The 15,521-nt window shown below is 46.8% G+C and overlaps 1 protein-coding gene across 1 annotated transcript in view; it reads left to right on the forward strand.

The window, feature by feature from the left end:
* Positions 1–15,521, forward strand: part of SPATA17 (spermatogenesis associated 17) — a 252,327-nt gene that overhangs the window by 137,328 nt on the left and 99,478 nt on the right. The window contains exon 7 of the mRNA XM_006137342.4: positions 8,872–9,075. Coding sequence (XP_006137404.2) covers positions 8,872–9,075 — 204 coding nt within the window. The remainder of the gene's footprint in view (positions 1–8,871; positions 9,076–15,521) is intronic.

Genomic DNA, 15,521 nt, shown 5'->3' on the forward strand with positions numbered 1-15,521 from the left:
AAAATGAAATCTTACCTTAAATAAAACATGCTGATCTGTTGAGCTGCCCTCTCCTCTTTTACATGAGAAATGAAATAATTAATAATATTGACATTTGGTTTATCATTATTTGGCATCTGCCCTAATGCCTCATTGAGTCTTTTTTCTGAGGCTGTCTTTGTAATCATAACCTCTAAAGATTAAGTTCAGATAGGAGGCAGCATATTGGATGGCCTTTTTCCAAAAATGGCTCAGTGATTATCTATTGGTGTCAACTCAACGGGCTATGGCCAAACAGGATTATGGATTCACTTCAACATAGAGTCGATTAGGGATAGTTGCTTTTATTAATCTCACTACGTCACTACTATTACAGGATTAATATTGCCAAATGGTTACTCAGCTACTGTGAAGTGACACATCAATAAGCACAGGCAGAGCAATGCATAAAAGAGTAACAGGCACTTAGAAATGCTTACACACCTTCAGTCTGCGGGAAATCCCATTCCTGTCACCTTGCACCAGGGCTGCAGTGGACGTGGCTCCAGCTGGGGGTATCCAGGGCACCCTCTGAGGTGTAGGTCCCTGGTGAGACTCATAAGGGGCAGCACTTCTAGTGATCTTGTACCTTAGCTGTTTACCGATGGTGCACACACTGGCTCAGTGCCACTCAACATTCCCCCGGGGCTGAGAACTGAGGTCAAACTTGTTTACCGCTTAGAAGTTTCCCAGCTCAAGTGCATGGGTGATAAGGGCCAGCTGCTGTTTATGCTTGCAGGGTCCCAGGCTATGTACTCCAAGGATGGAAATTTCTATCCCAGCCTGCTAAACTGTGGGCCCCACTTATTGGTTTTTATGTGACAATTGGCTTAGGATGTAAGACACTTGAGTTCAATTTCTTCTTCTTCGAGTGGTTGCTCATGTCCATTTGAAGTAGGTGTGCGCACCGCGTGCACCGCGTCTTCTGGAGCGTTTTCCCTAGCGGTACCCGTAGCGCCAGCAGGGCGCCCCCTGGAGTGGCGCCGCCATGGTGGGGCATAAGTACCCCTGCCGGCACTGCCCCACCTCAGTTCCTTCTTACCGCCGTGACGGTCACTGGAGCGTCTCTAGCTCTCTTAGGGTATGTCTACACTACCCTCCTAGTTCGAACTAGGAGGGTAATGTATGCATACCGCACTTGCTAATGAAGCCCGGGATTTGAATTTCCCGGGCTTCATTAGCATAAGCGGGGAGCCGCCATTTTTAAATCCCCGCTGCTTCGAACCCCGTGTAGCGCGGCTACACGGGGCTCGAACTAGGTAGTTCGGACTAGGGTGCCTATTCCGAACTACCGGTACACCTCGTTTCACGAGGAGTACCGGTAGTTCGGAATAGGACCCTAGTCCGAACTACCTAGTTCGAGCCCCGTGTAGCCGCGCTACACGGGGTTCGAAGCAGCGGGGATTTAAAAATGGCGGCTCCCCGCTTATGCTAATGAAGCCCGGGAAATTCAAATCCCGGGCTTCATTAGCAAGTGCGGTATGCATACATTACCCCGCTAGTTCGAACTAGCGGGGTAGTGTAGACATACCCCTAGTCTCTAGTTAGTTAATGGTTCCCGTTCTATCACTTATCTGTAAATAATTCTATTAGTTAGATAGTTAGATTCTTTTTTTTCTCTCCCCCCCCCCCCCCGGGGGTGAGGAATACCAGGGCCGCAAGGCTTCAAGGCGTGCGCTGACTGCGGGAAGTTTATGCCCAGAGGCGATCCACACGACAGTTGCCTTAAGTGCCTCGGTGAGGCCAATCTCGTAATTGATTGCAAGATCTGTAAGTCCAAGATCTCCCGCACAAGGAGAGAAAGGGTTTCCCGCCTAAAACTTCTCCTCATGGAGACAGCGCTTCAGCCGGTGCTGCCGGAGCAGCCTACAGTGCGCAGCGCATCGGCTTCCACGCGTGAGGCTTCTCAACGGTATCGCGTGTCGGCATCGAGATCCCGGCACCGGTCTCACTCTCCACCATCCAAGAGGGTGAAGAAGTCCCGCGGCAGGTCCCCTTCAAAGAAGTCGACCTCGGTCAGGTACTGCGGTGCCGGCTCACCGGTGTACACATCGCCTGCGGTGCGCCACAGTCGGCGAGGAGGTCTTGATAGTCCAGGGCGCCTGCCTTCTCACCTCCCGTCCACGCCGGACACGTTCGAGGCGGCATAGGACCTTATTAGCCTCACTACCTCCCCTCCGTCGTCGATTGAGAAGGAAGGGTCGAGGTCGCCCTCGCCAGAGGCTGAGTGGGCTACAGCCCCGCCTCTGCATGGTCCCGGTCGGCATGCTAAGGCGACTCTTGCGTCGGGACCATCCCATGTGGGGTCAGTACCGATCGCTACCACGACACCATTTTCGACGCCAGCTCGCTAGTCCCGTTCGGCTTCAGTCCGTGCTCGAACCTCAGCGCTGCTGAGCCCCTTGCCAGCCCTTCGTCTGGCTACACCGGTGCCGTACTCCCATAGCCGCGTGGCGTCCACTCAGACATCTCTCCCCTCCACAGCATCTGGCCGTCTGGAATCGGCGTCCGTCTCCACGCCGTCACAAGCACCGGCGTCGACCCGGTGGTCTTTGACGGTGCCCCAACCATAGGCTGCTTCTACAGCACCATCTCCAGTACCGGGCCTGGGTCCCCCGGTACCGTGCACGCCAGTAATGACTCTTCCGGCACCGGGCCCAGGCACCCCGGTGCCACAGCCAGCGGCAACGGTCCCGGCACCAGGCCTGAGCACCCCGGTGCTGCAACTACCGGAGACCACTCACCTGGCACCGGGCCTGAGCACTCCGGTGCCGCAACTGCTGGTGACTACTCTCCTGGCACCGGGCCTGGGCACCCCGGTGCCGCAACTGCCGGTGACCACTGACCTGGCACCGAGCCTGGGCACCCCGGTGCTGCAACTGCCAGCAACTACTCTCCCGGCACCGGGCCTGGGCACCCCGGTGCCGCAAATACTGCCAACCACTCACCCGGCACTGATCATCAACACCACAGTGCCGCATCCGGCGACTCTCCCGGCACTGGGCATGGGTCCCCTGGTGCCGCAACTTGTCCATCCCTGCCGTACTCTTCCTCGGCTCCGCCCTGGCCAGAGTCCGACTACTCATCAGATTCGGACGCAACTTCCATCCGTTCAGGGTCCTCGGGAGTATCCTCATCCCACAGGTCCCGGTCCCAGCACCGGCGGGACCATTCACAGCAAACGTGGCCCCCGCATCCACAGTGGCCTTTTTGGACTCCCTGGGCCTACCATCAGTGGCAGGGGCCGGTGCCCCCGTTTCTGGTGTCGGAGGCTTCGGGTCGCCATTCACAACCCTCGGCATCGCTGTCTCGACCTCCCCCTTTCCCGCAGGGGGCACCTCAGCCTGACCCAGCGGCACAGGCCCCGGTGCCGGAGTCAGACCCGCAGGCGACACAAGACGTCCAGCCGGCACCGCAGTTGGCACCAACCGGTCTGATACCGATGCAGGAATCATCCTCGTCGTCATCCCCTGACGAGGCCCTGGCAGACCCGGCGCTGAGCCTGCCGACTATGGATGCCCGCATGCACCAGGAGCTTCTCCGGTGCATGGCGTCAAATCTAAGCGTCCCGGTGGAACCTGTCATTGAGACATGGATCCAATGGTGGACATCCTCGCCGAGGACGCGCCCACACGTCTGGCCTTACCGCTCAACAAAATGGTAGCCAAGATTACTAATGCCCTGTGGCAGACACTGGAGACCTTGACCCCTACCTTAAAAGGGGTCGAGAGGCGCTATTATGTCTCGCACTCGGGGCATGAACATCTGTATTCGCAGCCCATCCCAGGGTCCTTGGTCGTGCAGGCCGCGGCCCAAAAGGAAAGGCTTCCTGGCCCATCTCCAAAGGCAAGAGAGCCTAAAGGGCTGGATTTGATGGGCGTAAGGTTTACGCCACAGGGGCGCTACAACTCCGCATCGCTAACCAGCAGGCGATGTTGAGCCGCTATGCCTTCAATACTTGGCAGGCCGTGGAGAAATTCAGGGACAGGCTCCCAGCGGAGGACCGTCAGGAGTTTGCAGCCATTGCATCGGAGGCAAGGTCATTGCCCGAACCACTCTCCAGGCGTCCCTGGACACAGTCGATTCGGCAGCCTGCACTATGGCAACTAAAGTTGTTATGCGTTGCGGTGCCTGGCTGCATGTTTTGGGGATTCCCCCTGACGTCCAAAATACGATCCAGGACTTGCCTTTCGAGGGCAAAACTTTGTTCTTGGAGCACACTGACTCTAGGCTCCATATGCTAAAGGACACGAGGTCTACCCTGAAGTCCTTGGGCATCCACATGCCTGCCCCGCAGCGTTGCCAGCTGCCCTATAGGCAACAGGCTTTGATGTCGGCAGGGGAGCGTCCAGACTAGCGCGCTGAGCGGACAAACAGCTAATCAGCTGTTTGTCGGTGCAGTGCGGCAGCCATGTAAATTTAAATGAAGCAGCGATCATTTAAATCGCTGCTTCATTTCCTTTTGCCAAAACAACAAATCTACATGGCTCCGTCGACAGAGCCATGTAGTTTAGACGTACCCTGTATGAATTTCATATTAGGTACATAAGAAACATATAGTGGAAAATCATTCAGTAATTGTGCAACGATACAATGAAAGTCAGGAGACTGTATTTGAAAACTTCATAGAATCATAGAATAATAGGACTGGAAGGGACCTCAAGAGGTCATCGAGTCCAGCCCCCCACCCTCAAGGCAGGACCAAGCTCCGTCTACACCATCCCTGACAGATGTCTATCTAACCTGTTCTTAAATATCTCCAGAGAGGGAGATTCCACCACCTCCCTTGGCAATTTATTCCAATATTTGACCACCCTGACAGTTAGGAATTTTTTCCTAATGTCCAATTTAAACCTTCCCTGCTGCACTTTAAGCCCATTACTCCTTGTCCTGTCCTCAGAAACCAAGAGGAACAAATTTTCTCCTTCCTCCTTGTGACACCCTTTTAGATATTTGAAAACCGCTATCATGTCCCCCCTTAATCTTCTTTTTTCCAAACTAAACAAGCCCAGTTCATGAAGCCTGGCTTCATAGGTCATGTTCTCTAAACCTTTAATCATTCTTGTCGCTCTTCTCTGTACCCTTTCCAATTTCTCCACATCTTTCTTGAAATGTGGCGCCCAGAACTGGACACAGTACTCCAGCTGAGGCCTAACTAGTGCAGAGTAGAGCGGCAGAATGACTTCACGAGTTTTGCTTACAAAACTTGCATTAATCTAACTCGTATAGGGTATGTCTACACTGCAAAGTTAATTTGCAATAACAGCCCTTATTTCGAATTAACTTTAATAGCGTCTATACATGCAAACCACTATTTCAAATTTAATTCGAAATAGCGGAGCCCTTAATTAGAATTTGGTAAACATCATTCTACGAGGAATAATGACAAATCTGAAATAGCTATTTCGAATTAAGTGCTATGTAGACACTTAATTTGAAATAGGGGGCCTCCACCCCTTCCCAGGGAGCCCTGGTAACCACTCTGGGCACAACCCGGAAAACTTACTCTCCTGTTCTCCAGCCCTGGAGCCATTAAAGGGGCAGACCCTGGCCACAATGCCTGTGCCAGATCCAAGCCTGCCAGCCCAGAGCCAGCAGTGGCCACCGGGGCCCCTGACCCAGTGGCCCCAAAACATGAGCCAGCAAGCCACTGGCAGCCAGCCCTCCACCGCTTCCCGGGAGCAATCTGCCAGCTCCCAAGAGCCTGATGGGCTGGAGAAGGCGGGTGTCTTCCTGGTCCAGGGTGGAGATCATGGACCTTATTCAGGTTTGGGCGGGATGCCCCCAACGTCCATGATCTCTGCACTAGACAGAGGAATGCAGCCGCCTATGGCAGGATAGCTGCCAGCCTGGCCACCAAAGGCCACATGCGAACCCAGGAGCAAGTTAGCATGAAAGTCTAGTTGGTCTGGCGAGACCCCCACCCCTGAGACCTGAGGTTCCCCTTCCCCTTCTTCCCCCTTCCAGATCCCTCCTCCCAGGTTTCTCCCTCCCCTCTCCCACTCTTTCTCTTCCCCTCTCCCACCTTCTTTTCTCAGTCTCCCCAGAGGTTTATCCCCCCCCCAGTTTTGTTCAATAAACCCACTTTGTATTTTTGAACATACGTGTCTTTTATTTGACATCAGGAAGGGGGGCTAGAGAAGGGTAAGTGGAAGGATGTGAGGGAGGAATGGGGCACGAGCCCCCAGTGGGGAGGACCAGGGTGGCTCTGAGGGCTCCTCGGGGTGGACACTCTCCCGCAGGGCCTCCTGGATCCTGACAGCCCCCCAATAGACCTCTCCGGATGGCAGCCTTCAGCAAGTGCAGCTGGGCTGATGGCATCGACCCCACTAGACGCACCGGCATGCCCAGGGGCAGCTCTGGCTCCATGTGGCCGAATGCTGTGGTGTTCCGAGTGTGGGCACTCAGGGCACTCCAAGACAGGACTGCTTTGCTGTCCCTCTTTGAGGTAGACAAGCAAGCGGGGAACCCTGAGAACTGTTTGTCTGGGGTAGGGGTAGGTCCCTTTAAGCACAGAGCTCAGTTAGCCTCAGGCAGCAGCCCCGCACACTAGGTCCTAACGTGATGCCCAGCCGGCACTGGTTCCAGACAGCTTTAACTTCGGTTCAGGGTCCACTCAGTGTGGACAAGCTATTTCAAAATAGCAAAATGATATTTCGAAATAGTTTTTGTGTGTAGATGCACTATTTCGAATTAGCTTAATTCGAATTAACTATTTCAAATTAAGTTAATTCGAAATAGTGCTGTAGTGTAGACATACCCTCAGCTCATTAAGTATTTGCAAGCAAATATAAGCTGGTATGATAAAGTTACAGACAAGCCTAACTATCACATGTTGTAAAAATAGTCAATATGAGTAAAAAAAGAATCTGAAACATTATGAGATGATTTTGGGAATCTGAGAGCCAGTCTTCAAATACAGAGCGAAACCATAGATTGCAGCTAAACTGTACAGAATACAGATCATAGGGTGACTTGCAATTCTGCATTCCCTCCTCAGATTCTGCTGCTGCCTGTGGAGAAGGCAAGTGCCCCTGTGCCGTGTTACAATGTAGCCAGAGATTGGGTTGGTGCAAGGGTCTCCTGGCCTTTCCCTTATACATCCATGTTCTCTTTTTCCTGCTACCCTACCCCCAGAGGAATGCAGAGTGATATGACAGAGTTACATTGAGACAATTACAACGGCTTTAGGGACAGAATACTCAGGAGGATCTGTCCCATAGCTTATAACAGCTATATTTAAAATAATCTATCATATATGCATATTGAAATACATTAAACAATATGTTTCATAAAGGTCTTATTTAAGTTTTTAACCCGATGAGCTGTAATCTCCCAGTGGGACACACTAATGAAAAATGCATTAGAGCTAATTGGGGAGCTCTCATTCCTCCCAAACCCATCCTGTTAATACTTTATGAGGAGCCTGATGTGCTACTTAATTTTCTCAAGAGGCCAAAATAGTTTTACAGGAGGAGAAATGGTAAATTATAAATATTTACTCTCTTCCTCACACCTACTGCTCCCCAAAACCAATGTCTTTATCTGCTTTTTTTATTCAATAGGTTTTGACAATAACATGATAAAAACAAAATTTTAAAATGTTTCATACAAATGTGGTTAAAAAAATAAGAATTCTGCAAGTATGTTGTTTTTAAAAAGCATGCATGATCTTTGGATCAATTTCTGGCACATGCACCTTTATACAGATGCAATTTTATCAAAAATGTAATAATTTTGTGTTGTGGGATATAGTGATTCCCATGTTTAGTAAATAAATTAATAATTAAAACAAATAATACTTTTTTCAACAAAATACTTTTTCCTCTATTCCTGAGTTGCCTGCAATCAGATGAAAATATTTGCAGTGAATTATTATACAAAATTATTTCAAAATTGTTTTGGCATGTAATTTTTGGCCCGATAGAGATTTGCAAATTTGCAAATAGTGGATTTTGCCAATTAATAATTTGAAATTACATCTTTGTTTTTTAGTCATATAAGTAACATATTGTTACAAAATTACAAAATTCAGAAAGTGGGCTGTGAATTTTACAGTTCAGAATACCTATTCTTCATATTCATTTTTCACAGTTCACACTAGTAAAGCTAGCACACTTGAATATCTGCAGAACATTAACATTAAAGAGTTACAAGGAAGGTCAAACAAAAATTTCCTTCTGTATTTGTATAAATATTAATGGAATTGGTCCCCCCCCCCATTGTCATTCTACTCTACTTGTGAGGGTGTTGCCATTTGCTGCCATTTGAAGACAAATTATAGATCAGCTATCATAGCAGTGCAGAGATGTAAGAGTCCATAGCATCTAAATTCCTCTTTTTCAGCATGTTTTTTTTCAAAATGAGAGATAATATACATTTAAAACTATTTATTCTATTATGCATTCTATACTTTACATTACAAGATGTACATTCAACATTTTTTTGTGTCAAACTGAAAAGAGATTTGCCCAGTTTAATTATTAAGGAAAACTGTTACATTTGTGTGATTACTAGGTATAGAGGGAGAAGACTTATATATCATTGGAAAGAAAGATGAGCTTAAAAGTCTCAGTTCTGCAACATTTGCCTCCATATGGAAATTTACCCTTATGTATAAGGCCTGGAGGCCTATGTACCATGTAAGCCCTATTTAATCCCTGTTTTAATGGGACATAAGCGGTGCACAAAGATGCATTTCATCCAGAGTCCTTTCTCATGTCTGTAGACCTACTGAAACTTTTTGCTGAAACACTTGTCATGTAGCTGTCTTTATCATTTTGAATGACAGCATAAAAACCAAACATATGTTTTAAATTATATGAATTCAAGGTAACTCCATTTTTTCCACAGATAGCAGGTGTGTACAACTCACCATTCCGACAATCACCTGATCCAATGGAAGTACGGTTACGGAAGGCAAAGCCCTTTAGCTACAGGCGGCAACAAATGAAGAAGCATTTTACTGATGAGATTTCTGACTGGCTAACTTGTACAAGCACCCTAACTTTCCCTTCAATGAAGCCTCTTCCACCCATTGGTAGACAGAAACCTCAGGTAACGCATATCAATAATTCTTAAGCAATTAACTCTGCCAAACATTTTTGCTGATAACGTTCTTCTTATTCTTATGTATTGATCATATTGGTTCAGGAGATACTCTCTTTCAAAGAGATCTATTTTCATTTTCAAGAAAGAGAACATATACAGGCAATGAGACACTATGAACTAAATTTTTGTTCTTTGAAAATATACAAACACTTTAAAGTTCCAGTAGGAAACTACCACATAGATAATATCTCAACTGAAGCTCGTTAGATGCAGTACTTCCAATTGCACAGGTCTGCATAGAATTCTGGGATTATCAATCAGCATGCAGGAGAAATTAGAGATAACGTGAAGAGATAACCAATGAAAAGAAAAACATTTTTTTAAAAGCCACATAACAGCTAGAAAATTTAAATAGCCATTATTGATATACATGTCTGTTAAGTTTTGCTTTTCATTTAAAGGCTAGGAAATATCCTCTTTACACGGAAATATTTTCTTCTCTTTTGTATCCACTACATGTGTCAAGTATCAGAGGGGTAGCCGTGTTAGTCTGAATCTGCAAAAGCGGCGAGGAGTCCTGTGGCACCTTATAGACTAACTGAAGTGTTGAAGCATATGCTTTCGTGGGCAAAGACCCACTTCGTCACATGTTAGTCTATAAGGTGCCACAGGACTCCTCGCCGCTTTTACATGTGTCAGTTTTACATGTTCAGAAGCTTCAGGGGGTAGCCGAGTTAGTCTGTACAGGTAAACTGAAAAAACAAACAAACAAATAGTCTGGTAGCACTTTATGGACTAACAAAAAATGTTGTGTTAGCAAAAGCTAGCTCATGATACAATCTACATGTTTTGTTAGTCTGTGAGGGTATGTCTACACTACCCTCCTAGTTCGAACTAGGCATACCGCACTTGCAAATGAAGCCCGGGATTTGAATTTCCCGGGCTTCATTTGCATAAGTGGGGAGCCGCCATTTTTAAATCCCCGCTGGTTCGAACCCCGTGCAGCGCGGCTACACGGGGCTCGAACTAGGTAGTTCGGACTAGGATTCCTATTCCGAACTACCGGTGCACCTCGTGGAATAGGTACACCTCTGTTAATAAACAGAAAGAAAACACTTCCATAGTATCTCCCTCAGTAATTTCCATGGAGTTTATCATTTTAGCTTCAGTAATAAAATAGCAAGTGATGGTAACAAGTTATAGTAATTTGTATTTATGGGTATATTACCTATCCTCTGAAATGCTGCTTTACCTGTCCTTATTCAGAAAGCCAAAGATGTTGTGCCTATCCTTCAGTGGGATATGTTTATATGCACTTTATGTCTCTAAGGATACTCTGGGTGATACCTTGCCTGATGTGAATTGCATAGCGATCATTTGAATATTTTGAAACAAAGGGGAAATGCACTGCTATTTTACTCTTACAAGATCACTTTGTTATTATGCAATGAGTTTTATCTTGCAAGTCTTTGTTTTGGTTAGAGTATTTGGTAGCACTTTCTAACACACAGGAAATGCAGTCCTAAACAGATAGCCTTTCAGAACAAACCAGAAGAGTTCTCTTTATTTCCTGCACCTCAAAGAGGGAATTTACTATATAATACTTTAATCCTTTCAGTGTTCTGGGATGGACACGGTGGGGTAAATTTTCAAAGCACAGTGCGTGGATTTAGCTGTGTGACTCTTATTGATGTTAATGGGAGTCACGCGGCTAAATCCCCACACACCACTTTGACAATTTAGGTTTGTATGTCTCAGGAAAGGACATTGTTCTAAGCTGATGAAACAGCTGGACAGAATGCACAGGTCTGAAAGTTGTCTCGTGTAACAGTATGGAATTTAATTACTAGCCATCCTTGCAGCTTAGTTCTGTGTGACAACACTCTTCTACACCAGCTTTAATGTAAACATCAGGCCCCATGCTAGTCACTTGTGTTTCACCATCACCTTTATAGATAACCAAAATATGTTTTGTCCTCAAGGATGATATTGAAATTAAAATGGAATGTATGTATATTTAAGAGAATAAAAATTAACTATCCACCAGTTGTCTCTTAGGGAAATTGGTATTCTGCATTTTATAGGCAAGCACTATGTATGTAAGAGAGCATATATGAAAGAAAACGTTTAGTGCTGCTCTCAGTTATATCAGATATATCATTTTTACTACTGAATTAACAAGACTTACAGTCTGATGAAAGTACAGCTAATACTGGAATTAGTCATCACTTCATTAAAAGGCATTAAAACAGCAAGCACTTCGCTTTTTCTTTTTTAAAGTTTTTCCCCAACCCCCCCTTTTTTTTTCTGGCTGGTGTCTATGCTTGGGTGAGCAAAGGCATGATTTAATTTAGAACAAAATATCCATGGGTGACCAGTGACTCCACTTCCTGCAGGAGCCCAAAGCACATTCACTACAGCCAGTGACCCCCGCACTGCTCATCTGGGGACAAGGAGGCAGAGCCCCAACTGTGGCATGCTGCAGCATCAGTGCCCACAACTCCCAGGGCTCCAGGCCCTAAAGCACTGGGCAGGCAACGCATTCAACCCCAGGAAGTGCAGTAGCCTGAGGGAGAGGACACAATAGGCTGTTCGGGGATGCTCAGTCTCCCCCTGCCTACAATAGCTGATGGTGCCCAAGCTATTCTGTCAATACTGTATTAACCCATAAATGAGCCAGACAGATTCCAGTATGTGTCTGTCAGTGTCCCGCTGAGGCACAAAGACCTTGGCATGAGCTAGCAACTGGCATCACAACATCTACTTGAGAGATTTTCAGCTTATATAAATAGGTAAACTGTTGTCTAAGCACACATAGAAACCCTTAAAACACCTCAGGCTTGCTTGAAAGTTTTATGAATCTTTCAATGTATCTGAGGACTCTTGCATAACAACAGCTATATGCTTGGCAGCATGGGTCCATAGTGCTGAAAGTCCAGGGCCACATTGTGTAGCTTTATTCCAGGAGTTTAAAAGCATCACAAAGGTAATACTGATCTGGTACATCCAAATTAATCATGGCTGACCAGAAGGCTGGGCAACATCTCCTCCTGACCTTATCTCAGAGGCAAGCTATATGACCAAAAAGTTCCAGCTGGCAGTGACCAATGAGCATTTCAATAATGGAACAAGCAAAGACAGTGTGGCAAATTCCAGCGTTAATCTCTTCGATGGCTAAGAGAACTGATAAGAAATATGTCCCACCCAAGGTTTCTGAATTTCTTTTTTCTCACCCAGCACCAAATTCCCTCATGCTGGAAAATGCACAACTAAAATACAAGCAGTCTATTCCATCGAACCGTGATAGCAAAAAGCTCTATGCATTCTGGTACATTCCGCCTTCTACTTTACAATTTCGGATTTCAAATTATGCAGCTTTATTGAGCAAATATCATTACAAAAATCACACAATTGCAAAATCACTATTTCAGGCCACCTTAGACACTGCTGACACGGCTGCACATTGTACAGCAACAGTGGTAGTAATGAGGAGGGCATCATGGTTTAGCTCCATTCCATTCCCCAGGGAGATTAAAGCTACAGTAGAAGATCTGCCCTTCGACGGCCAGAAGCTGTTTGCAGCTAACACCAACGAAATTCTCCACTCCATGAAAGATTCCAGAGTGATGCTTTGGTATTTGGGGATCCACAACCAAGTACCTAGAAGAAGGCAATATAGGTGTCAGACCGAGACCTTGATACCCCCCTCATATGCACAATACTACAATAGACAAGACCAGCAGCAACACAACAAATGCAGAGACACAAACCAATGACGATGCCCTTCCTTTACCACAGTCGCAGCAGTCCAACAAGCGAATTTGATCAGGTCAAGGGTCTGGAGAGCCTCTCACCTATTCCAACACCATCAACACAAGCAAATCTCTTCCAGCATTGATCGTTCGATGGTCTCTCCTACACAAAACATACAGTTTATAGGAGGAGGCCTCGATTTGACAGTGGTTACTGCATCCCTGCCTACAGACCATTTCTGAAAAATTGTGGCCTCTGTAAATACTTTACGATCCAGCCCCCAGACGACAGCACTCAAACACCTTCAGCTGGTAGGGCACATGGCAGCGTGCAACTTCATAGTCAGCAATCCACATCTGCACATGAGAAGTTTACAGAGCTGGTTGGTACAGGTGTACAAACCCAATGTCCATCTGCTATCCAAATCCCTAGCCCTTCCAGAGATAGCAAAGGAATCCTTATGCTGGTGGCTGAGCCCATGGAACCTTGGTTCCGGAGTCTCCTTCCACCCACCAGAGCCATCTATCTCCATGACAACAGATGTATCTCATACAGGATGGGGTGCCCACTTATGACATCATACCTGCCAGGGCCTACAGTCCAACACCGACAAGAATATACACATAAATGCCCCAGAACTGCAGGCAGTCAGGAATGCATGAATCATATTCCTCCCATTCATTGCCAACAGGCACATCAGACTATACATAGACAATGTCGCAGCAATGTTTTACATAAATCGTCAGGGAGGAGCCCGATCTCGAGCACTTTGCATAGAGACCATAGCCCTTTGGAACTGGTACCTGAAATACAATACAGTTATAATCACAGGGCATCTTTCAGATGCCCTGAATACAATGGCAGATGCACTCAGCAGAGCCTTCCTGGTTGAACATGAGTGGCAAATGAACCCACTCATATTGGTGGACATCTTCCACCTGTGGAGTCACCCTACCATAGACCTGTTTGCCATGCAGACTAACAACCAATGCTCCCTATTTTGTTCCAAGGAGAGAATAGGCAAGGGATCAATGGAAGATGCCTTCCTCATCTCATGGACATCTCACCTATTCTATGTGTTTCCTCCTATACCCCTATTGAACAGAGTAGTTCACAAGACAAGGAGGGACGGGGCTCATCTCATACTTATAGCACCGTCATGGCCATGACAGCCATGGCTCTTCCCTGCCTAGTTGTGATGTCCTATGCCCCACCTTTCCACTTACCTTGCGTAAGGAATCTCCTTCACCCAGGCTCTCTGGCCATCCAAACCTCCACTCACTGCATCTGAAAGGGTGTGGCTCCTGTATGGTTCTTTGACTTAGAGTTGACATGCTCTCAGCAAGTACAAATGGTCCTTTTACACAGTAGGGTGCAGAGCATCTGCAAGACTTACCTTCAGAAATTGAAAAGATTCTCACCAGCTGGTTCCTTCAACATCCTCCTTACCTACCATCCTCAACTATCTTCTGCAACTTAAACAAGTGATCCTCACAATAAGCTCCATTAAAGTTCACCTTGCGGCTATTATAACGTTCCACTCCAAGATAGACAACTCGTCCATATTTGCTCATCCACTCCCCAAGAGCGGCGAGGAGTCCTGTGGCACCTTATAGACTAACCGAAGTGTTGGAGCATAAGCTTTCGTGGGCAAAGACCCACTTCATCAGATGCATGTGACGAAGTGGGTCTTTGCCCATGAAAGCTTATGCTCCAACACTTTGGTTAGTCTATAAGGTGCCACAGGACTCCTCGCCGCTTTTGCAAATTCAGACTAACATGGCTACCCCTCTGATACTTCACTCCCCAAGAGGTTCTTAAAGGGCCTGCAGGCACTTTATCCAGATAATATTCCATTAATGCAACCAGGAGACCTGGATTTAGTATTGAATGTTCTAAGTAGACTGTCTTTTGAAACACTGAAGACCACCTTATTATTACACTTGTCCATGACAACTGTTTTCCTCATAGCTATTACCTCAGCCAGACAGGTAGGGGGATATTGCAGCCCTAATTGCAGATCCCCCATACACCACCTTTTTTAAAGATGGTCACATTACGTACCCATCCCAAATTCCCCTCAAAATACACTCATTCTTCCCCATCAATCAGATGATACACCTTCCCACCTTCTTCCCCAAACCACACATCAACTCTTTTGAGATGAAAATGCTCACTCTTGACTGTGCAGAGAGCTCTCCTTTTACCTGCAGCGAACCAAACCATTCTGGGCATCTTCCAGGCGCTTAGTTTCAATAGCAAACCACAATAAGGCCCAGGCCGTCTCATCATAGTGACTCTCCCATTGGATCGCAGATTGCATCAAGCTTTGCTAAACACAGTCAGACGTGCTGCCTCCAGATAGCATAAAAGCACACTCAACCAGAGCCATGGCTACCTTGATAGCGTTCCTCAGTAAAGTACCCCAAGAGACATCCACGCAGCTGCCATGTGGTCCTCTGACCACACATTTGCAAAGCACTACGCACTTACGCAGGGACCTCTTTCCACCCTGAAACTAGCTAAAGTGGTTCTTTCCACTGCTTTTCTGCCAGATCCAAAGTCCATTTCTCCCTAAAGAGAAGTTGCTTTGTAGTCACCTAATGCGGAGCGGCCACGGGGATATCTCTCTCAAAGAATGTCAGTTACTATTGAGGTAAGTAACCTCCTCTCTCCTTCTCTCTGCTGAGGAAAAGATA

This window comes from Pelodiscus sinensis, chromosome 3 (genome assembly GCF_049634645.1).
Source record: "Pelodiscus sinensis isolate JC-2024 chromosome 3, ASM4963464v1, whole genome shotgun sequence".
Lineage (NCBI taxonomy): Eukaryota > Metazoa > Chordata > Testudines > Trionychidae > Pelodiscus > Pelodiscus sinensis.